Source organism: Phalacrocorax aristotelis, chromosome 3 (genome assembly GCF_949628215.1).
Source record: "Phalacrocorax aristotelis chromosome 3, bGulAri2.1, whole genome shotgun sequence".
NCBI lineage: Eukaryota > Metazoa > Chordata > Aves > Suliformes > Phalacrocoracidae > Phalacrocorax > Phalacrocorax aristotelis.
The window spans coordinates 108353395-108377128 of NC_134278.1; the positions used below are offsets into that span (position 1 = coordinate 108353395).

A 23734-nucleotide genomic window follows, 5' to 3' on the forward strand; every position below is an offset into this window, starting at 1 on the left:
CCATACAGTGCACCATGGCCACTCAGTCAAGATGTAATCAAAGAATAGCCTGGACCTGCAACTCCAGTGAAATGTCTGCAGTTCTGTGGATCCACAGAGGTTGAAAGCCACAGATCTCCACTATGTTACGGAGGAGAAACTGAAATATAAGGAGCAAAAAGAGAACTTTCCTCCAGATGTACTCAACTGGGAAGCTTTTAATCAGAAATAGGCTTTTAAAGTGAACATCCAAGTTATACCTGTGCTTTGCTTTGTATCACCGAGCAGGCTTGATGCTCACAGGTGGGATATCTTTTTGGATGAAGCTGGACTTCCTGGTCAACTGTAAGATGCACTTACGGAACACATCTAATGTGCTCCATTTGCTAATGAGTGTTCAGACAAAGGACGAGACTAGAATTAGTCTGAAGTAACTCCCCCTGAAATATGTATGGTGTGGGTGTCAGGTCCTCGGCATCATCTCTTTCATTCTGCTTCTCTTGCCTCCACTGCTTCCCACAGTGGGCACAACCTGGTAAACTGGGGAAGGTGGGATGTGAGGATGGATTTTCTAGATTCTAATGCCTGCTTAGAATCCCATTCACAGCTACTAACTCTAAGCCCTTCTTTCAAGTACTGCCATGGGATAAAGCCATTCAGATCTGGCAGAACTATCAACGTACTCAGGCAGAAGGTCTAGCTTTGCCCAGATTATATGTCAGCAGGCTGTACTCTAAGGGGTTTCTAGTTGACTAATTTTTTTTTTAAAAAAAAGCATACTTAAATTTAGTAATACTAATGTCAACTGTCTGGTTACTAGAGAAATCCTTCCCATAGAAAATATTCTTGTTTTATGAATCATTTAGCACATCAGAGGTAACATAATAAAAATAGATTGCCTCCATGAAATCAGTGTCTCCTGCATTGAAAATAATGAATAGTTTTGACTACATTTATTTTTTGAGGACTGTATTCTGCCAGCAGCAGGAACCATCACCCTGTGATACCTTTACAGCTGACAGTCTGCTAATTATCTTTCCTGCAACATCCTATAGTCTCACTGACATTCTATAAGCATGTAACTATTACAGTTTAGTATCTTTATATGGTAGTGTAACTCAAATCTGTCTCAGGAAGTCTTGCAGGTTTTTTGATGTATTTCCCCTTTGTCTTACCTCATTATAAATGATGGATTTTGTTTGTTTGTTTTCTTTTAAAATATTCTGTCAGCTGTTGTATACCTGTCTGTGCTTTCTTACTGCCATCAGAATAGGGACACTGTAAAACTAGGAGTACAGGCAGATGAAAGAACTACTTACTTTCTTATCACAGCGTTTCTTTCTATAGGAGAAAGAAGTTTAGAAGATTAGGTAACAGTGTGGGGGAACACTGATAAAGTCCGGAGTGAGGGGAAGAGGGAAGCTCAGTAGCAGCTCTGCAGAAAAGAGGACTGAAGTGTGTTGGAGTGAGTAGAGTAACAGCAGGCAAAGCTGAAAGGAACTGTTCCTGAGCCAAGTCCTTGCACACATTAAAGGATTGGATAGTTGTAGAAATAGGGAGCCCTCCAAGTAAGTGCTGCCTGCAACATCTGCCTCTGCATTGTGAGGGAACTTTTCTTTGGCAGAGCTTACACAGCCTTACAGAGCCTATAGTTAGATTAGGGTTCTTTGTACTACACTTTGCATCTCTATTTATAGTTTTCTCCCAAGCAAGAGATTACCTGTGTGAGTGCAGGTGTGTGACGTGGATGGAAGCAGTGTGATTCGGTTGCTGAGCACACTTAATATCTGAGTGAAAATTGTTGTTGAAAACGTGTCTTTTGACATCATCTTCCCTTCTAAAGGTTTTTCACAGTAAATTTTGCTGACTGTATCTGGCTTCGTTGTCTTGCGTAGCTTCTGTGATGCCAATTGCTAATGGAGAGTTTCATTTGGCTCAATATATAGGATCCTGGGCTTTTTTAATGGGAAAATCTGAGTTCTGTTTTCCCAGGCAGTATCAGAGCTTGCAGTACCATTGGTGGTGGAGGCATGTTCATTTAAGAGTGCTATATCCTATTTTGCAGCCTGAGGGAACTGAAAAGGGGTGGTGAGGAGGTGTGGAAAGTGAGATTTGGCACCATGGTTTTACTTGCTTTTTATTTTGCATACTCTTGATTGTTTCCCCTCCCCAATGTAGTTCTCTTTTTAGATTTTGCAGTGTGGAGCTGATGTGATTTTGGTTCCCTGAAGGACTCCCCTTCTCCTTTAAATTACAGTATTTGTTGCTCATTTGTTGTTCAGAGGCAGAATGGAAACTTACTTCTATGCATCCTCAGAATTGCTGGAGGCACTGCTTTGACCCCATTAAATTGCTTGTCCCAGATCCAGTTGCCACCAAACAGACGGTATCAGATTACTGTAATTTGAACCTACACACTCAAGCTTCTTAGCACTGGCTAAACACTGGCCTTATAGTGTAGAGATTACACTAAAATAATGGGAACCAAATTACTCCAAGTTCTTTCTTTGCTTTCACTAGGTTATTGAATTATAGCATCACGTTTGTAGTGCTTCAGGGAGAAATTAATTAGGAGTGAGATCTACACACTTGTCTTAGAGGAAAGTTTTAAGGGAAGAGACAAGGGAAACGTTCTCCAAATGCTATTAAAAAGATTTTACTGAAGGTCCCATAGATTTTCAATGTCATCTAAGAGCTGACTTTCATTCACACATAAACCAATTTGAATTTTGGAACAATACCTACGTGTGTTCCCTTTTGTTCCTTTTGGGTGGTTGCAGCCTTAAAGCTTAAAAAAAAATTCTTAAAGCAGGTTACCAAAAACAACAACAAAAAAAGAAATAATAAAATATGATTTGCACATTTGATAGAAGAGGAGGAAATGAAAGACCTAGTAGAGAGTTTATGGATTATTTATGGCTACTGGTAAATAACGGCAGGTTTCTACAATGGACTTAACCAATTTTCCCGCTGAACTGTAACATTCAAGCTGAACATCTTTTGATTCAGGAGATCTGTATCGCTCCTTGGAGCAGTGAAAATGCCTAATCAAATACGGTAGCGCTTATCTTCTTGCTGTAGTGTCCAAGACAATTTATGGTGCTTTAGCTGAGCTTTTGTTTCATACTCTTTTTAATAGCAAAGTAGTAAGTATTGCTTGTAGATTATCCTGCTTTAAAATAGTAGGAGAAAATGGATAAAGATGTTGGTTGGGAGCCCAAGTCATAGAGCTGAACACAGCAGCATTTGCTGCATATGTGATTGTTAGCCTTAGAGTGTGAGGAGTTGGCTGACACAGTGCTGACGACAACTTTAGCCTGTGTAAGCAGCAAAAAGTTGTGTTTAGTGTACCCTACCCGCTATCATGATTAAAGGCTAGGGTAGGGACCCTCCATGCTGAGATGGCACACTTTCAAGGAATTTTCCAGTGGTCATCTGTTAAAGGAAAGGATGTGACTCTTGAGGAGATTTTAAGTCAAAGCCCTCCGTTTTCCTTTTTGTGTGTTTTGAGTTGTAGCCTGCAGAATCCAGTCCCTGGATCCCCTTAGTGTGGATGCTTTATGCTTTGTGGTAGTCATTAGTGCTCAACAGAAACAAGTGACTGCTGAGTGACATGAGACAGTGCCAGATTCTCTTTTATTCTCCCAATCTGAGAGACTGTGTCTGCAAGCAGACACATTCAGAAAACATTTAGAGGGAAGTAGTAAACCAGAAATGTTGTCGATATAAGTTGTCACAGTGTGTAGCCCAAAGAAATGGTTGAAAGCTTTTCTTTTTAGCAAAATTGGCAGGTATCAGTTGGGTTACACTTACCAGGGATGAGTGGACTGAGGAACTGCTTTTTAGCACACGTCCTCGAGAGGCAGGGTGCTCAATTTATATAAGCATGTACCTATAGAAATGACAGTAGGACAGAAAAGAATGGGCAGGATGGGATGGCAGACAGTGGGCTGGCACTGCAATTTCAGAAATATTCGGTACCAACGCAGATGCCTGTCAGTGAGGCTAGTGACGGAAAGAAAATGGGGCAGCTAGGAAAGGGTAAAAAACAGGGGAAAGGAGTTGTATGGAAAAAGTGTGGTAAAAGAAAAAAAGCAGGGATGTGTTTTCAGGGAGTGTATGGCAGGGCAGCAGCAGTGATGGGGGAGAGGGCTGAAAAGCACAGCAAAGTCCTATTGTGTTCAGTGTCTGAGAGTTATCTGCATTGCATGTTCTTAGTTTTTGGTGAGTCACTTAGAAGGGACTTCATTATTATCTCAGAGCCTTTTGCATTGTTGCATTTAGTATTTTTAACCTCTTCCTATCTCTCTACCCCATTTCATTTTTTTATTAATTAGTCTTCCACCTGCTCTCTGCAATGTTCTTTCAGTTCGCATGACAATCCTGGACTCTAAGTAGGGATAAATCCACAGAGCAGGGAACATAAAAGTAGTAATTCCTCTTGTGGATATTAAACTGGGATCTTTAATACTAGAGTGAAAGCCTACCAGTTTCTGAGGCTGTTAGTTGCTTCTAGCATTACTTTATTGTATTCTGGTGGAAGTGGACCATCCAGTGGAAATGTACTGTCCAAGATTTGCCAGTCTGCTTTACAGTTTTGTGTTGGTTCTGGCTGGGATAGTTAATTTCTCCATAGTAGCTACTATGGGGCTATGTTTTGCAATTGTGCTAAAAACAGTGTTGATAGTGTGGAGATGTTTTATTTGTTGCTAAGTAGTGCTTACACTAGTCAAGGACTTTTCCAGCTTCCTGTGCTCTGCCGGGTGCACAACAAGCTGGGAGCGGGCACAGCTGGGACAGCTGACCCAAACTGACCAAAGGGTGCTCAGCATATAAAGCTGGGGGAAAAGAAGGAGGGGGGGGATGTTTGGAGTGCTGGTGCTTGCCTTCCCAAGTAATTGTTATACATGATGGAGCCCTGCTTTCCTGGAGATGGCTGAACACCTGCCTGCTGATAGGAAGCAGTGAATTAATTCCTTCTTTTGCTTTGCTTGCCATGCATGGCTTTTGCTTTACCTGTTAGTCTTTATCTCAACCCATGAGTTTTCTCACTTTTACCCTTCTGATTCTCTCCCACATCCCACCACAGGGGAGTGAATGAGCAGCTGTGTGGACCTTATTTGCCGGCTGGGGTTAAACCACAACAAGTTTCTTGGTAGAAACAGCAATTTAAAGTAATCAACCAAAAAAGTAAAGAAGTACAAATCTGTAACTTCGACATCCCATTGGCAATTCAGCTGTCAGGTCCACTCGTAGGCATGCCTGAATGGCCCAAGGCAGATATGTGATCTTTACTGCAGAGCTGTGAGTGGATTTCAATGGGCTGCAGGATGCAAGGTGTCAGGATAAGACTGTAGATGAAGGGTGGGATGTGGATGATTTAGCCTATTTTATATTGCTTTGTAAAAGCTTTGCTTTGCATGACTGTTTCTTCCCATTATATATGACATTTATTGTGGGGGAGGAGAGAGCTTCTTATCCTACACTGAGACAGAGGAATGTATGGATATTTATTCTCAGCTATCTAATCTGGAGTTGAACCGCATTTCAGATGTGAATAGGACAGTCTCTATGAAGAGAAGGCAAAGGTAACAGCAGCCTCAGTCCCTGGATGTTAATGTTTAACCTTAATGCTCCTTGAGTGAGGATCAGGTGAAAGGAGAAAGAAAAGGGTCTAAGAAAACAAGATAGAGATGCTGGAGTCTCTATAAAGAGGGAAGCAGATGAGTTTCATGGTTCCTGGTCTTGTGTTGAGAGTAACCTGGCATTTACTTCCATAACCCAGATGGCAAATAGATTTTCTAGAACAAAGCAAAATTCATCTTAGCTAGCTTTTATTCACTGCTGGTTGCCTGGTTCCCTTGAAGAAGATTTTTCTCTTCAGACATATCTGGTTTTTAAGCCTTTTGAGTCAATGGAGACCAAAAACCTGCTGTGACCTATAGGCTTAGTTTGTATCAAAAGACCCAACAGGTATGGCCTAAAGACACTGCACCCAAAGGCAGGGATACTCAAGGAATCCATATAAATTTGAGGGCTATAAGCAAGAATCTCTTGCTGAAATCCACACTTATAGATTTGTATTTATTTTTCACTGAAGCAATTTTGTTACTGATGTTTTTCTTTTCAGTGGGCCGCTGCATGGCTATACATAGTGAACACAGTTGGGATTGTTTTTCTCCATTACTGTTATGTGCTATCTATGTAATAGCATCCTTATATAGCATGAAGGATTCAAGATGCTATTCTAATAAATGGCCCAAATTTTACTCATTCATAGCATCCCATCAAATGACATCAAGTTCAAATATTAAACCCTAACAACAAAAGTCATGGTTTGAGGCTGTGCTGCCTTGGCACAGCCGGTGCAGCTGATAAGGCCTTTAGCAATGTAGAAAAGACTGTCTTCCAAGTGCTACATTCTTTAGGAGCATCTCTAAATTGAAGAGAGGAAAAAAAAATCGTATTTGAACACTTGGTACTTAAAAGTATATAGGACTCAATAGGTAAGCTACACTTATGCTACAGAGAAATGCCACATTGTTTGCTTGCAGTGTTGTCTGCATACAGCTTTTTATTTGCGTTTCAGTCTTGGATTATATGGTTTTTGGGAGCAGCATTGTTACTTTGATCTGTGGCTGTAGAGCACTTAGTACAACAGAAGCCTGGTCCTCACTGTAGTTCCTATTTGGTACGTCAGTACTGGTAAAAGAGCAGTGAAGAGAAGTATGAAAAACTGAAGTGGAGGATTTCTGGGGTACAAGGAAAAGAATTCAAATTTTGAACTTCTAGATTTCCTAGATTTTAATGAATGTCTCTACTGTTGTTTTGGGGTTTTTTTTAATTCTTATGGCAAACAAATGTATGAAATGTTTCCCAAGACAGGAATAATCAATCTTATTTTGGTGGGTTCTATATATTTACAGTTGCATCTCAGATTGCTAGTGTTAACAGTGTTAAAACATTAAAAACCTCTTCCACGTCCAAAATATTTTAAAAGTTTGTTTAGAAAAACATTTCTAAAATATACTTACATGACTATGTGGACACTTGCTCCATTTCTTCACTGATTGATTTTATGTAAAACTTTTAAAACTAATAAATAAAATATGAGAAGTAAAAATGCTCATGACTTCTAAAGGAAAAGTCTGTTCATTTTCATAATAATGCAGTAGCCTGGTGCCAGAATAGTTCATAATTCAGTGATCTCTTAAAATATTCAAACTTTTTTTTTAAAGAACATTAGTTGTGATTATTTTTGGATGTACTTTTGAAATGGCTGCATTTAAAGAATCACCAGAGTGTCCCAGTTCTGTTCACAATAATGCAAGCATTGCACTGGTGAAACTTCTGGTTATTTTGAAATTCCAGAATGAACACCATGTTGACTTTTTTTTTTTTTTACTATAAATACATTTCAGTGAACTTGAAGCCTAATTCAATCCATTTTTCCAGATTTGTTATAATAATATAATAGTAATTCTTGTAATTTGTTTATATAATCTTGTAATAGATAACAACAGATAGGTAATCCTTGAGGAATACTGTATGTCTTACATGACTGCTTTTTCATTTTGTTTTGACAGCTCATAGAATCATAGAATGGTTTGGGTTGGAAGGGACCTTAAAGATCATCTAATTCCAACCCCGGTGCTGTGGGCAGGGTCACCTTCCACTAGACCAGGTTGCTCAAAGCCCTGTCCAACCTGGCCTCGAACACTTTCAGCGACGGGGCATCTACAGCTTCTCTGGGCAACCGGTTCCAGTGCCTCACCACCCTCACAGTGAAGAATTTCTCCCTTATAGCTAATCTAAATCGACCCTCTCTCAGTTTAAAGCCAGTACCCCTTGCCCTATCAATACATGCCCTTGTAAGAAGTCCCTCCTCAGCTTTCTTGTAGGCCCCCTTCAGGTACTGGAAGGCTGCTATAAGGTCTGCCCGGAGCCTTCTCTCCTCCAGGCTGAACACCCCCAACTCCCTCAGCCTGTCCTCGTAGGAGAGGTTCTCCAGCCCTCTGATCATCTTTGTGGCCCTCCTCTGGACTCACTCCAACAGGTCCATGTCCTCCTTATGTTGGGGGCACCAGAGCTGAACACAGGACTCCAGGTGATGCCTCACGAGAGCGGAGTAGAGGGGCAGAATCACCTCCCTTGACCTGCTGGTCACAATTCTTTTGATGCCACCCAGGATATAGTTGGCTTTCTGAGCTGTGAGTGCACATTGCTGGGTCATGTTGAGCTTCTAACCAACCAACACCCCCTAGTCCTTCTCCTCAGGGCTGCTCTCAATCCATTTCCTGCCCAGCCTGTGTTTGTGCTTGGGATTGCCGTCACCCATGTGCAGCACCTTGCACTTGGCCTTGTTGAACTTCATAGGGTTTGCATGGGCCCACCTCTCAAGCCTGTCAAGGAGCCTCTGGATGGCATCCCTTCGCTCCAGTGTGTCAACCGCACCACACAGCTTTGTGTCATCAGCAGACTTGCTGAGGGCGCACTCAATCCCACCGTCCATGTTGCCAACAAAGATGTTAAACAGTGCTGGTCCCAATACTGAGGAACACCACTCGTCACTGGTCTCCACTTGGACATCGAGCTGTTGACCGCAACGCTTTGCAACACTTCTGTTGGCCATTATTATAATAGATATTCAGTTGCTCAAGAATAACCCTGTTCAGGTTTATTTTTTGGCTCAGACTAACTGCTGGATCAAATACTCAAATTCTCTATTGAGTAAAACTCCTAGGTTCTATATGGCAGACTTCTCAGTAGCCAAAAACTGTTAAAGGAAAAAAGTTTTTGCCGAGGTACAATACCAATCTGAACAGCCACAGAATTAATTCACTAAAAAGAACACATTTTGTAAACTTTTGTGTTTTGACCACTAGTCCAGGAAATATAGCAACAAGACCAGCAAATTTTATTACGTGATTTTACGCATCTAATTCAGTATTCACATCAGAAAACTACATTTATTACCTTTTCAAATTATAGTATACATTTTTCTTTACAGAGAAGCAAACAATATATAAAATTAATGTTCTATAAAATTACAAACCTTTGTGTTTGTAAAGAATAAAGGACTCTAAAATGTGTAGTTGGAAATATTCACATTTTATTAATTTGACCAAAGATTTATATTCTTGTTCTTCTGTGGCTCTTGAAGTTTCTTGTCAAGCAGATTGTCATTCTTGGTGGCTCACTGTGCAGCCTTCTTGATGCTTAACCTATCCTGTCGTCTGCAAAAGATATGCCCTACTTTGTGTTGCACTTCACAGGCCATACATCATATCAGTTTTTCACTGAACCCAGTGAAACCCAGCATATTGTTGTTTCTTCCATATGGGCTGGGACAGCTCTTTAGCCAGCATAAACTGCTACAGCTCTAGCAAAGCTGGAAGCCCTTTCTCAGTAAGTCTACTTATTTTAAATGGGGATCTGGTTTATGTAGCAAGTTTAACTAGCATCACGTATACTGATCTGTATGTTTGCTTTTACAATCAACAGAAAATGAGATTCAATTTTCTTTTTCAAAATCATAGTGAAAGATTTTTTTATAAAGCAATGTAATCTTTTTTGTTATGCATACCTTATTTAATTTTCCAGCAAATGTCTCCTTAGGAGCTCATTTGAAAGGATAATTCTAAAATTTTCAAGGTACTTCAAATGATCAAAATTTAATCAGTAGTCTTATCCTGAACCTCTTAGGTGGGAGAAAATTCAGAGCACAGCAGACCTTCTTCATGCTGGTTCCCAGGATACTGACTGGTTTGGCTGCTGAATTTAGCTGGCTGGTGTGTGCATATGACCACTTCCTGGCAGATGTTCAGATCTGGTAAGATTTTTTTTTTAATTGTTACCCAGAGGGGAAGAGACAAGTGTTTTGAACCCATAGGACTTCAGTTTTATTTTGGAAACATGAGGGTTGAACGCTACAAAAGCTGAAGACAGATTCCTTTACGGGCACAAATCGCATACATGATATGAAAACCCAGTACCTTTTCCTTTAAATACATGGGTATCAAGATCTGCATCTTACATTAACAGGATTTTTATCTTCTTCAAACTTGCTGCTATATACACCAGAATAAGCCATTGTACAGTAAGAATGAATATCACATATTTAAAGGGCTGATCACTATGCTGATAAAACTTTAAAATCATCAAATTAATCTTTTTTTTTTTTGTGGGTATTCATCAAGACAATATCGTTTCCAAGTCTTACATCAAGGGAAATTATAATCCTCCATTCTTTGTGATTTTTGGGATGGTGCTTCATGTAGAACTCTAGAAGGAAAATGTAGCTTAGACATCATTCCATTCCAGTCATTTCATTAACGATCAAATGCTTTTAAGTGATACGCAGTACTTTGAAGGATTGCCGCTAATATATAGTTCCCAATAGGTCAACCCTAAAGAGTGAACCTAGTACATAATGTATTATTAACCTTTGTTGTCATCAAAACATACAGTGGCAGTTCAAAAGTCATTGGCATTGGTTTTAGTTTTAGATGAACAGAAAGGCTGGATCAAAATGACATAAACTGTCTTCATTTAGCCCAGTTTTATTATATTTGTATTTAATCTAATTTGTTCCAACTGTGAATGTTTCAGACGTTGAAAAAGGTACTGCCAATGAAGTATTTTATTGTATAGGGTTCAAACTGGCAATGATTAGAAATGATCCAGCTTGTCTTCACTTGGCTTTGAAATGCTGTATTTCAAAATACAGTGCTGCACCCCATGTCTGCATAAAACATGGGTTCAAGTATACTTTTAGTAAAAGTTTCATCTGTTTAAAAGTGTGTTTATTTTTCACTACACATATTCAGTTGTTTTAAAGTTTCACTAAAAACACCACTGGTCCATTGAAAGTAAGATGACATATATTACTAGAAGTCAGGAACCCTATTCACTTACTATAAAATTCTGTTTTAAGGCTACCATTGAGATCACATTACATCAACTTGGTTTCTAAGGAAACTGAAGTCTACACACTGATAACCATACAACAATAAAAAAGCAAAAAAAAACCCCACACCACCCCAGTATCCCTCCTTAGTGGGCTTATATAGAAAGCAGTTTCAAAATAATATTTTATTATAACTCAAAAAATAGATTAGGTCATTCTGTTCACATTTTGCCATATAAAAAGTGAACATAAGCTATTTTAAAAAAAACACAGTACGACTTAAGATAATCTCCATAGACTTATTCCTTCACATGATTATTTTCATTAGATAATCTTTTTACACTGGGAAAGGATTCTTTAGCTGGAAAACACTTTATAAAGGATCAAACATTTTGTTTGCATACCACATATAACCTGGATCTTTGAAAAATTCCTGTTCTTAATTGCTTATACAAAATGATTCATGGTACATATTGGTATTCAGAAGTTACTATGTGCTTTAATTTATATTTTTTTGTTTGTACATGCATTTAAAGATTAGATTTATGGGTAGTACTGAAATGCATCAAACTATTGTCATCGTGATGATGGTTTGGGTGTTTTGTGGGAGGAGGGTTGCATCTCAGAGTATTGGTTTGGTTAAATACAATACATGGACAAAAGACAAAGTAAGTTTTAAGGAGTATTATGAAAAACAGTATTTTTCCCAAGTGTTAAAAACAGCATATGAAAATCTGTAGGGATAAGTTCTTATGTGGGTTTTTTTAACCTGTTTTTAATGGAAAAAAAAATTGGAGCAGCATACAAAAAAATTAGCTATTTTCTCTTTGAAAAGTGTTTTGATACTGTCAAAATAAACTTTTCATTAGAAGATGAAAATGTCATTTTCTTCAACAGCTGTGTTTGGACTAAAGTCTGAAATTTCAATTTTGTCAAGGAAGAAATTTTTTGTGAGGGAAAAAAAAGCATTTCAACTGACTACGATATATAATATATGCAGGACACATGCAGGAATACAGAGCCAGCATCTCCACTGGTGTAAAACATCTAAGTGTCTCTGAAGCCACAACTTGCCTAACTAACATCAGCTGTGAATCTCACCTGAGAAAGAAATTTTTGCTTCTCTCATACTCACCTCTCTGTGGAATGCTGGAACCGGTTTCTGAGCAACATGATTCTGATACAAAAGGCATCAATATAGTAGTACAGGGAACTACAGAGCTAAGCTTCTGAACACCAGAATGTGTCAGTGGCAAGAAACAGAGGTATGGCTGTAACGTTACTTAATAATGTAGTCTTGAAAAACTACTGAAGGAAGAGTCAAGCATGTCTGTAAGGCTACTAAAATTCTTTTCAGGTCTTCAGAGAAATAGTATTTGCAATGTAATTCTCCAAGACTACTTAAGACTAAGACCACTTAAAATGATAATGAATTTTTCAAATCTCAGGGTAGAGCCTTCAATGTGCTGGTTACTGACCAATGCGGTACTTTTATTTGAGTGAGCAATTCCAGAGATATGTTTTCTAAGTGGTACTCATTTTACTTCTAAAGCTTTTAACAAATATGTATATAAAAGATGCTTCTACGGCACAGTAATAGTAAATGCGGTATTTCCAGGCAAGCACACCAAATTCAACTATGCTGACTGATGACTCTGAACTTCCATGTTAATAAGAAAGCTCCCTGTTGATGTTTATTGGTACCCAAATTTGTAAAGCTGTACCTTAACATGTTTTAGTATCTAACTGCACAGTTCTACATAGCAGCCTTTCAGAATTATACTGAACGATGCTATTTATTAAGCAGGACTACACAAGAAATGTAGTGGACAATATTTCAGAACCTAACTTGATTCATTGTAAGTTTGTAGTTACATTGGAGAATAAACCATTTTGCCAAGTGCAACTCACACTTCTGGATTTTACTTTCTTTGATATGGTCTGGGCCTTTTACAGTTGTTTTTAAAACTTCCATTAAGGTAAAGTGTATCCTTCAGTAAGGATTGCAGAATTTAAAAATTATGAAGAGTCTCATCTGACAGGGAGCAGCTACTCTTGTTTTCCAGTGCTTTCTCCAGACTGTTTCAAGTGATGGAATCTTATAATTTGTCTTAGAGAACTTTCACATGATATATATTTTTAATTAAATGGGGGGAAAAAAATCTATGCTTATGAATACGTAACTTCAGGTAGATGGAGTTGAACCGAATGTACATAAAATTTAGATATCTCCCCCATTAAGCTACAAGAAAATATCTTTATCAATGCCTGGTTTTTTAATGCTGATCTTTATAAAGTACAACGCTTGCTTCTATTAATGATTTGGTTCCAGAGAATAAATTAGTTATGGCAAAGGCAGTCCTTGACACAACATTCAGAGGTGCACTTCTTGCACTTCTTTGAATTGTCAAATTCAGAGCGATGACACCAACTTCACTGGTTTTACAGATTTTTGTGCTTCATCAAAGATCAGAATCAGGCCTTAAGATTTTTTGCCCTACAGGCCTACATTCTTCATCTTTCCTGAGTTACAGAACCAGCTCTACTCAAAAGTAGCAGTGATTCTCCTTCAGCGTCTAATCTGGTTATCTGAACTAAAAGTGGAGATACTTCAGGCAAGAAGTTATCAATACCTCTACGGAGCATTTAGATATTGAAATCTTAGAAAAACTTTTGCTACACGTTGCTTAGAATGGTAGAGGATGTAATTATGGGAATGACAAATCTCAGTGTTAAGCCCATTTTTTTGTTCTGCTTTTGTGTGGAAAGGCAAACCAAAGACCAAACTGGTCTGGTTAAGGACTTCTGAATCCTCTTTTGTTCCCTCAAATTTGAAACATCACTCCCTCTCCCTGCAAGGTGCCCAAGGCAGATGGTCATCCTTCCTGTCTGAATGGTGACAGGCTTTCTCCAGGCTGGCGAGAATGTTGTTCCATAGGACCATCCAGTCAAGGAGGACACGCGAAGGGACCTTCCACCATTCTCTTCTAAGACAAAGCTCAGCAAGTAACTATAACAGAATGCAAGTTTGGTCAATTTAAGAATTCAGCAGAGAGGCTTCTACTGTACCTAGCGGATCGGAACTTGAGCTCATGGTAACATTGCACAAAGCTGTGATAAATGAAAGTGATCGGCAAGGCTAATAAAACAATGCCACTAACCACACAAATTCCTCCAAGAATCCTTCCTGGTACAGTGATGGGACACATGTCACCATAACCAACTGTGGTCATCGAGATGATCACCCACCAACAAGCAGCAGGAATGCTGGCATAATCCTTATTCTTTGTTCCCAAGTCCAGCCCATTTTCAAGAAGCTGGGAAAGTGCACTGAAAATTGCCATAGCAACACAGATAAAGACAAGTAGCATCACCATCTCTCTGTAACAACGCTTCAGAGTCAGACCAAGTGTTTGAAGGCCAATGAAATGACGAGCCAGTTTAATCACCCAAAAAATCCTCATCATTCTTAAGACCCTCAAGGTGACTCCAGCCCTCTGAAGCTGCGAATTTTCCCCTGTGAAAACTGTCATTAGAACAGAGATGTAGTAGGGAGTAATTGCCAGTAAATCAATGATGTTGAGAGGTCTTCTGACAAACTCACACTTGTTTTTGGAGACGATGAACCTCACAATGCACTCTGCAGTGAACCAGCCTATGCAGATCGCTTCAATTATCCTGTCAAAAGAAACAAAGTACAGTATTTATGTTCTGTGCAAAAGCTTCAGTGGATTTTCGGTTTGTTCACAGATATTACCAAATTGACACTCAGACCTTCACAAATGACAAACAGAAAGCCACGCTATTCTTATCCTATGCATGTAGCACCAGATTTCAGCAATTAACCTGAGGATCTAGTGAGGATTTTAAACTGATCGTTGCTAAGAACTCACTCACCGATCATTTTCTTTGAAGTATAGATTGCTGCTGGTCCTAATCGTGGGCAAATATGCCTACAAAACCTGGAACCCTACAGGAATGGTATGCCACCGATGCCAACATGTAACTTTATCTAGAACACTGGTTTTTCTTTTTTGGTTGGTTGGGTTTTGAGGAGTTTTGTTCACTTTTTTGTTTGTTTTAAATCTGTGAGGCATGATCCACTTGGAGTGCCAAGGACTGTGGATCAGTGCACTGCTGGTTATGAACAGCAATGTACAGAACCAGACTGCTAAACTAAAATGGAAGTGAAGACGTAGTAGGCAGAAATCAGCTTTTGCATTGGATAATTCATGCAAATCGGCTCTTCAGGAACCATCCTAAACCAGTCTGACTGATTTGCATCCCAAGGAAAGGCTTACCTAGAATTATATTCAGAACTTGATAGGTATTGCCACTAAATACAGATTGTATTTTATTTTTCATCATCGGGTACACAAAGTAATACGCTTGTGTCCTTCCATTTGCCGCTATACTCTGCATTACTGAATTTTTTTCTTTTGTTTTAAATGTAACTCCACCTAAACTGCGTTGCAGCAAAAATGTGAAGGTAACCACAGCAGTAGGCAAGATCATCTCCTTGACAAACACAAATAATGGCCTTAAGAAAAGAAATCCTGGAAGGTGATTTCATTATGATCTTAAATATTTTCAAGTCCCAGTGTAGTGCATGAGACTTGACAATATCTCAACTTGAAACCAGCGGAAGGTAGAAACGGAAGATGAAAATGCTGCTCTATGATTATGTAATCACTGTTGTGCATGTAGTCTCAACTCTCCCATCTGAAAATGACCCTTTTCTTAAGAATTCAGACTGTGCTCACTGCAATTCTGACAGACTCTATTTCATTACATTTTATGAGATTTCTCTGGTAGTGCTGCCTGTATCCTATGACATGGAACACTTAAATGAAAAAGCAATTTGTAATTATACAATTTAAAGCTTTTTCACTTGGTATTTCCTTCTGATGCCCTGATACTGTTAGATATGAGTCTGCCATTTTGTCACAAATTACACAGGTTATCTCTGATTTGAGCTTTAAGGAAGTTATGTCCTGATTGTTGTGATTCAGTAGAAGTCTTCTTTATGAATCAACATTGATTCAGTGGTCCAGCAGAACTTTGGGGAAGAGTTGTGCAAGTAAAAATCAATGAAATGTGAACTGTTTCACTCCGGCAGCTCCTAGCATGAGATACTGTAAATAAGTTATGCTTAAGTAGGAAGGACTGAAGAAGCCTTTTATTGTAGAATGGACTTGAAGAGAGCTAAGGAACATCACTGATGCAAATATGACAAAGCAAGATGCATTACCGCCACTCTGTTATATATTGCACTTCCATTTCTCTATTCTACATCTATCCTTCTTTCTCATCAGTTATACGCATCCTGGCTAGGGAGAAGATAATGAAGAAGGGTGTCCCTTATTTTTTTCTTTCCTCTCCTTACTTCTTAGCCACCAGTGAAACATTTTTCATTTTTCCTCTCTTGTCCCTCCTTTTTGCCTGTGTAGATGGATTTCGGCAGGCCTGGTGAATCACGTAAAAGTACGTACTTTGGTGAGAAGAACTAGAAACCTCTGGCCTGTTGGGAAATCTGCAGTGCTACATACTATGTTTCCACTTTCAGATCAAGTCTCCCTGCTGCTCCCCTTGTAGTGACTTATCTTTACAGCTAACCTTGTTAATGGATAAATAACATCTAATAAGAATAGTTAGTCCTCAAGAGAACTTAACTGAGTGTGAAGTTAAAGCCAAATAAAATACATGCACTTGGAAGACTGAAGTTTATTGTATCTTCTGTAATCAATTCTTGATATTTGCTGCATATTCACAGGACAGACTGCCTTTTATTCCTTATGCCTGGAATAATGCTGTATTAAAATGCATAGCTATATAATTAAATCACAAGCTTTATTTGGTAAAACATAGTACCTATTTTATAAACTTCCATCACAGTTTTTGGTTGTTTTTTTCCCCCATCAGTTCTGTTTTAAAATAGCTGGTATTCAAAAAGGAGCAGGAAAATTAAAAACAAACTCCTGAAGTGTTTCCTTGAAGATCCCCCACAAAATTTATAAATAACCAGAGAAAACACTAAGTCCTAATTTTTATTCAGTTACAGGTTATTTATTCTCAAACTTACTGTTCGTTGTCTCAGACGTAAGCATATGAAAGAGGGTTTTTCTCCTAAAATTTTAAGCCTCTTGGCACTTAAATCTTTCATGATTACTCTAATGAGTCTTTTGTCTGTAAACAGAAAATGAAGCCTTTGTGAGCCTCGTTTCTACTGTAAACCCATCACCGTTCAATTTTCTGTTCCATCTGATAACTTCCTTTCAGAATAAGCTATTTTATGTACAATGAATTAAACCACTGCAGAAATTATTTTTTCAATCACTAACAAGACTAGTTTGTTATTACTGAAAGATCATATTGTGAATGTCTCAGAATATTTCAACTTAGTGTTATTCTTTGCCCCAGCATGCCAATTTGTATACTTTCAATATCCCTGGTGAGTTGGTTGAAATCTAGCCAAAATAATCGTTAGTGGCACTATTATCTATTAAGCTTGTAAATAAACATACACAACAACGGGACACATGAGGAAAACAGATGATAAAGACAGTGTAGGACAGGATTAAAGATTAAAGTCTGTCAGCACTGATTTGTTAAATTGTTGCTAAAGCCCATATCCATGTAAAGCACATTAAACCTGAAAAATGTCCAAGCAGTAGCCAGAATGATCAAATTCCTGCTCAGGAAGATTCCTAGTTGTTTCAGCAAATGTCTTTTTCCTAATCCTTTTGAAATCAACAGGGTTTCTGTCTCACTACAAACTGTAGAGTAAGGGCCACAGAAGAGCTAGTTTCCCTGCATTAAAAAACCTTGCTGGCTTTTTTCCGCTCTGTCCCTGCTTTGATAGCAATAATATATCTAGATGCATTAAACTCCGGTGCCTTATGTGGGAGGCTGTAATGACCCAGCACTCCCCAGGGAAGGGGCAAATGCCTTCCACAGGTCGCAGGGGATACCTGAATATGAACACCTCGAGTCCTGGGGTCCTCTGCGTCTTTCCATTTGCTTCGAACACGAGTGGCACCTACCCCGGTGAGTTCATTACGGTTCTCCTGTGGCCGGGCAGCGATACATGTCTGTTCTTTGTCTTATTTCTGTTTTTCAAAAAGCTCAGAAATTCATTAGAAGAATCCACCTCCGTGTTTTTAATTTTGTAGTTCCATTCTTTACCTTCAGCCTACTGTTTCAACTTCGCAAAAATGTGGTGTTCAGCTTAGATCTTACCCAGGAAAGTTGTTGGATATGAGCATTTGGGTGTTCTGAAATCCTACCACCATAAAGGAGTAACGATTTTTGTGCATCTAAAATTCAACTTCTTAAGCTGATGTTTTGCAGAGATGAGAAAAAGCCCACTGGCATCTGTTGAGAGATGCTGTTTGAAGAAGTTACTGTGTTTATTTGTGTCTGCTTAAGAACACAACAATCATACAGCCTTGATAACTGAATGATTCTTTCAATACAAATTTAATCATGATTAGTAAGTGGAAGAGGGGCAGCAGTGTCTCCCTTGTGCTAACAAGCTACACATATTTAGCGTTAGAAAAACAATTTAAAGGCAGGTAGATAGAACTGCTGGCAGTAAGTCAAGCAGCTTCAAATTACTTCCTATTACAGGCTTTAGAAGCTCTCCCCAAAAGATTATGCTTACGATCAGTTTACGGACAGGTCCCTGATCAGAGACTTGCAGTATGCATCTGTTGGCACAGTTCAGAGGAGAGCAAAGATGACTTGAAATTGCCAGAAGCAACAGAAGGGGAGACAGGTGTCCCTGCTGTCTGCTCCTAAACTGTGCAAATCTGATGCAAATCTTCAACTCTAAGTGAAACGTGCCAAGTCAGGGAAGAGAGCAAAAATCTTAATATGCAAGAAAATTAATAACTCATCCCTCCTCCTGCGAACGGACCTGGGAAAGGCAATCCCTCTGCAAATCAGGGAATTATATCATCAGTGTCTGTAAGGTCTGTGAAATTCAGAGGTCAGATTCCCCATCCCTCTCTCCTTAAAAAGGCTTACTTGTGGAGTTCTCTGTTGCCCTCTAAAGGGAGTTACTCCACAGGATCAGAAGTAGTAGCCTTTGAGAGTGTGGTCACTATGAAAAGTCATAACAACATAATGGTTTCTGAGAAAAGTTTGGTGGACTCAATTCCTCTTCTGGTGAAGAGCTGTTCATACAAGAAAAATAAACACAGCTGGTATTAGCTGGCAGCCACAGTAATCCTCGCTGCAAACCTCATTAAAGAGGCTGATTTTGTAAATTACAGAGTTAGTGACACTCTCACTTCTAGAGATGACGTCCAGCTAAGCTAGAGACACACTGCTAGAGCTGTTTTCACTACAGCTGAACAAAGTGGTCCTGGGGACAGTTACCACAGTTCAGCCACGGCAATCATCCATGTGGCACCTTTCTGAATCGTAATATAACATCGAGGGAAGGACAGGGGGTTTTATTACTAAGCATGTGAGAGACTAAAAATAATGAAAGTTGCTGAATTTCATGAGGCAGTTCTCACTTCTTAGAAGTGGCTTATGCTGATCTGAATAGTCGGTTATATCTAAAATCTACAGCTTCTAGATAAGCCCATGCAATTTTCACTTCTAAAACTTTTCAAAATATGTTTTTAGAATAATGTAAAATCTTCATACTAGTAAGTGCAGTGCCATGTGAGTCAAAACTCATTTGCATACAGCATTAATGTCACAATTTCTCTTGACAAAAAAAAATTATTGTATTATCATGTTAGATTGACTTTCTTTATTTCAATGAGGAACCGTGGTTAATAAACAAAAGACAGAATTTGGCTTCCAACTTTCAAATGTATCAGAAACTAGTGGCCAGATTTTTAAAAGCCTTCTCACCTAAGGTGGACAGTATTGCCAGAGTACGCAATCCCAGATACTCCTGTGTGATTTCTGTGGTCAGACTTTCAAATAAGCCACTCAGCTAATTAGGTTTGAAAACCTAACTCATCTTAAATGGAAATAACTACAAACAAAAGAAAATATAAACAAATAAAGGGAAATAGAGTCAGGTGACAACTGGGCATGTTAGGTCAAATCCTATGGCACGTCTAAGTAGTTGTAACTAAAGTAGATCACTCACTTAAAAGCAACTGTAGCTCACACCTTTTTTTCCAGATATAACAGGCTTTTCAGTCATGATGCAGCATTTGCAATAAAGAAAGGAGTGGCTCCCATACAAGAACAAGGCCTGCTCAGCAGGTGACCAGCTGTGGACTGAAAGGAACACATTGGTATCGGCTTTCCATGGGTTCGCCATTAAATTGCCATCAGTTCCCGTGCAGTGAGGGCACATGGGTTAATTCACACATGAAACGAACCAGCCTGTATTGGTGTTTACATGCAACAGACTTTTCCAAGAAGATGGTTAGAAGCTGCTCAGCCACAACTTTTACAGTTCTCTTTTTTTGTGTGTTGCGATTCCACGGAGTGCTACAACCAGTACTGAAGGAACTGACCCTGCCATCGATAGTGGTCCTTCTGGTTTGAAAAGCAGCCTTTACTGCCCTGTGAAGCGCTTGGCCGCGCTGCACCTTACACATATTTTGGACCTTACCCTTCAAACACTTGGTATATAATATGCAATCATTCAGAGAGCAAAATTAGGTGTACACACATGTTCTTCAAGACTAAGGTACTATGAAGGAGAAATTACACATCATATGCCTTGTTCCTCTGCAAGCTGAACTCTTTCAGTAAGACGAAAAATTGTTGACTCCCACACCACGAAGATGTGAACAAAGATAACGACCGATGTCGTTAATGCTGCGGCAGTGTTGCATCTATTTTCCCCGGCTATTGGGGGTACCTAAGCAATCTGCTGCCTTACAAAAAGATCACCCAGAGCATCCATCCTTTGAAATAACCTTGCAAAGCTTAAGTGAGGCTTTTTAACTGGAAGAGCCTGTAAGAGCTTTTGACATATCTTAATCTAAGCAGGAATCAACAGCTGCTCAGTCTGTATCTGCTTTCTTTTTGTTCATACAATTCATTCTTTGGCTCAGCTACAATGAGAAATACAGGTACAGTTTTCCATTAAAATAATGAAGCTATGAAAATGCTTTCCAAGGAATTAATTTGGCTATTAGGATATATTATATTGCATTCCAGTTAACTGTCCGGTAAAAGATGATGATTTCATAATGACAAGGCTGTGATTTCACTTTAGCTGAGCAGAAGCTGAAAACTTTTTGCTGAATATCCTGTCTGTTTTAAATGAAGGGAGAAGCTAGCAAATACAAGAAATGTTTACTTCTTTCTTTCTGTGTCAGTCTTATTTGTGGAAGAAATCCTACCAGAGTGGTCTCGATTCTGTTCTCTAGGGAACAGAGGAGAGAGAGAGAGAGAGAGAGAGAGAGAGAGCGAGCAACGCTACTTTAAGTCAACAGAGTTGCATCGCTGTAACCCAAACCTGAGGTCACAAAGAAGATGAAAGAGGGTTTGTTCTTACTAGCGAGGCTCGCCTTATACCTCGTGCCCTGGTTTCCGCAACTGTTTTGCAGCGTTTAGTGTGCTTACACACGTTTTATCTAAAGGAAATGCAAACATCTGTTACGTTCATACACTGGGGTGCTTATATGATGCATCTGTAAGAGCTTAATGCACAGTGTGATCGTCTCCTGCGTTCCCCACATAGACAGTCTGAGACGGAAAGAGGAACGGGGTAAGGCTGTTCCCACGTACAAGATTTTACAAGAGCAGAACCGTAACAGGCACTGGATCTGCTCCAGCAGAAGGACCTCTGTGAATACACGCAGAGTACAGACAGGACTGTGCATTTCCCAAAGCAAAAGAGAAGGGAATTGCATTCTTTTAGGGTTTTATTTCCCTTTTTTCACCCACAGTCGTAAGGCCTAATATAATTTCCCGAGCGTCTGAACTTCTCTATGTGGGTTAAGGAGCCCCGCGGCTCCTAAAAGGGGGGAAACGAGCTCCGAGAGCCTCCGCAGACGGAGCCACCCTCAGAGACAAGAGGAGCGGTATTCGGGCGGCACCTGCTCCGCTCTGCGCCGGCCCGAGCCCCCCGGCCGGCCCCCCCGTGGCGGGGCTGCCCCCGCGGGAGCCCGCTCCCACGCCCGCCCCCCCCGTGCGGAGCCACCGGGCGCCCGGCGGGAGCAGGAGCCGCCGAGCGGCAGCGCCCGCTCCCCCGAGACGTCCCCCGGCCCGGCCCGGCTCCCCACTTCGGGGCCGGAGTTTTAAGGGGCGCAGGCGATGGCCGCCGGCGGCTGCAGCTGTGGAGCATCAGAACATGGGGCAGGACACACTGGACGGGACACACGGGGACCGGACAGCGGGAAAATAAAGGATCCTCCTACCCTGAGGGCTCCCTCACTGACTCTGCTGTGTACCTGCTCTGCTCCTCCACGCTGCGGTTCTCTGGCGCCCGCCACTCGGGCAGGGTGCTGGCGCACAGCACCACCATGGACACGATGACGAAGAGGATGGAGACGGTGGCCAGGACCTGGGCGGCCACGGAAGACGTGGGCTCCTCGAAAGTCCTCCTCATCCTCTCCAGCCACTTCCCGCTCTCGGCTGCCGGCGGCCGGCGGCTCTTGCCCTCGGGGCCGCCGGCCGCCTCCCCCGGCGGCTCCTCCGCCGCGTAGTAGGTGCACGTCTCGGACATGCGGTCGTCGAGGCGGCGCTGGCAGCAGTAGTCGAGGTGGGAGCCCTCCAGCCCCCAGTAGATCATCTCGTTGTAGAAGGAGAGCTCGCACATGTGCGGCACGAAGCGCAGGTGGCCGTGCCGCACGTACAGCATGATGAAGCCGAATGCCTCCGAGTGCCGGTCGAAGAAGTACTCGTTCCGCTCCCGGTCGTAATCGTCGCACACCTCCAGCACGTCCTGCTCCGAGAGGCAGCCGTGCAGGCGGCTCACCCGCCGCAGCGGGAAATCCTTCAGCACCTCCCGGGAGAAGGAGTACCGGGTGCCCCCGACGTTCAACACCACCGCGGGGCCGCGGCCAAAGTTCATGGCTTGGGCGGGACGGAGGAGGGGAAGGGCGGGCAGGGCAGCAGGGCAGGGCGGCGGGCCGGGGGCAGCGCGGGCGGCGGAGGCTGCCCCGGCTCCGGCTCGGCTGGCACCGCTAGCGGCTCCCGCTTGGCGACGGGGCGGGCGGGCGCAAGAGGCGCCCCGCCGGCCGCGCAGGAGAAGGGGCGCGGCGGAGGCTGCGCGTCCCCCGCCCCGGGCGATGCCGCTCGCAGGTGCGGCCGCGGCCTCAGCGCCGGCGGCGGGCGGGGACCTCCGCGGGGCCCCGCCGGGGCGGGGGCGCGGCCGCGGGCATGGCGGGGCGGCGGAGCTCCGCGCCCTGCGCCGCTCCGCTCTCGCTCCGCCGGTGCCGGTTCGCAGGCGAGCGGGAGGCGGCGCGGCGGCGGCGGGGTGGGGACACGCCTCCCTCCCCGCCCGCGCACATGGCGGAGCGGAGCGCAGCGCGGGGGGTGCCGCGGCCCTCCCGGTTCTCCCCGCCCCTTCGGGGACACCCCCCCGAGCAGAGGACTTCGGCTACAGCGCGGGAGAGCCGGCACCCCCCCAGTCCCGCTGCCCGCCCCGCCGGCTGGCACTTGAGCGACGTCGTCCACCAAAGCCAAGTAACACTTTGGGGGCGTTTTTCCCCTCCCGAAGAAAAAAATAAAAGCAAGTGAGGCGTTTGAAGGCGGCCGCTGCCCCCGCCTGTCCCTCCGCCCCGCCTCAGTTGTTCCCCGCGGCCCGTCCCGCCGGGCGGCGGGGGGGGGGGCCCGGCTGCAGCCGCCGGGCTCTCCCGCAAAACGCGGGTTTCTTTCGAAAGTCCGCCCCCTCCCACACCCCTCCCGTGCGCG

General features: G+C 42.0%; 1 protein-coding gene across 2 annotated transcripts; it reads right to left on the minus strand.

Moving 5' to 3' along the window:
• Positions 1–8873: 8873 nt before the first annotated feature.
• On the minus strand, positions 8874–23368 carry KCNG3 (potassium voltage-gated channel modifier subfamily G member 3). Of its 2 annotated transcripts, none has more exons than XM_075089019.1 (2): positions 22237–23368; positions 8874–14566 (listed from the first exon to the last, which is right to left on the minus strand). In XM_075089019.1, exons 1-2 carry the CDS (start codon positions 22890–22892, stop codon positions 13921–13923), a joined length of 1302 nt encoding a protein of 433 aa, XP_074945120.1. In that variant the 5' UTR covers positions 22893–23368; the 3' UTR covers positions 8874–13920. The 2 variants fall into 2 exon arrangements, with proteins under 2 accessions (XP_074945120.1, XP_074945119.1); XM_075089018.1 differs by having other exon boundaries at positions 22270–23137.
• Between the last annotated feature and the right edge of the window lie 366 nt (positions 23369–23734).

Coding starts and splice junctions, on each gene's coding strand:
- KCNG3 (XM_075089019.1), bottom strand. CDS start 22,892: ATGAACTTTGGCCGCGGCCCCGCGGTGGTGTTGAACGTCGGGGGCACC. Junction 14,567..22,236: donor TCAGTGAGGGAGCCCTCAGG/GTAGGAGGATCC, acceptor TTCTTTTGACAG/GATAATTGAAGCGATCTGCA.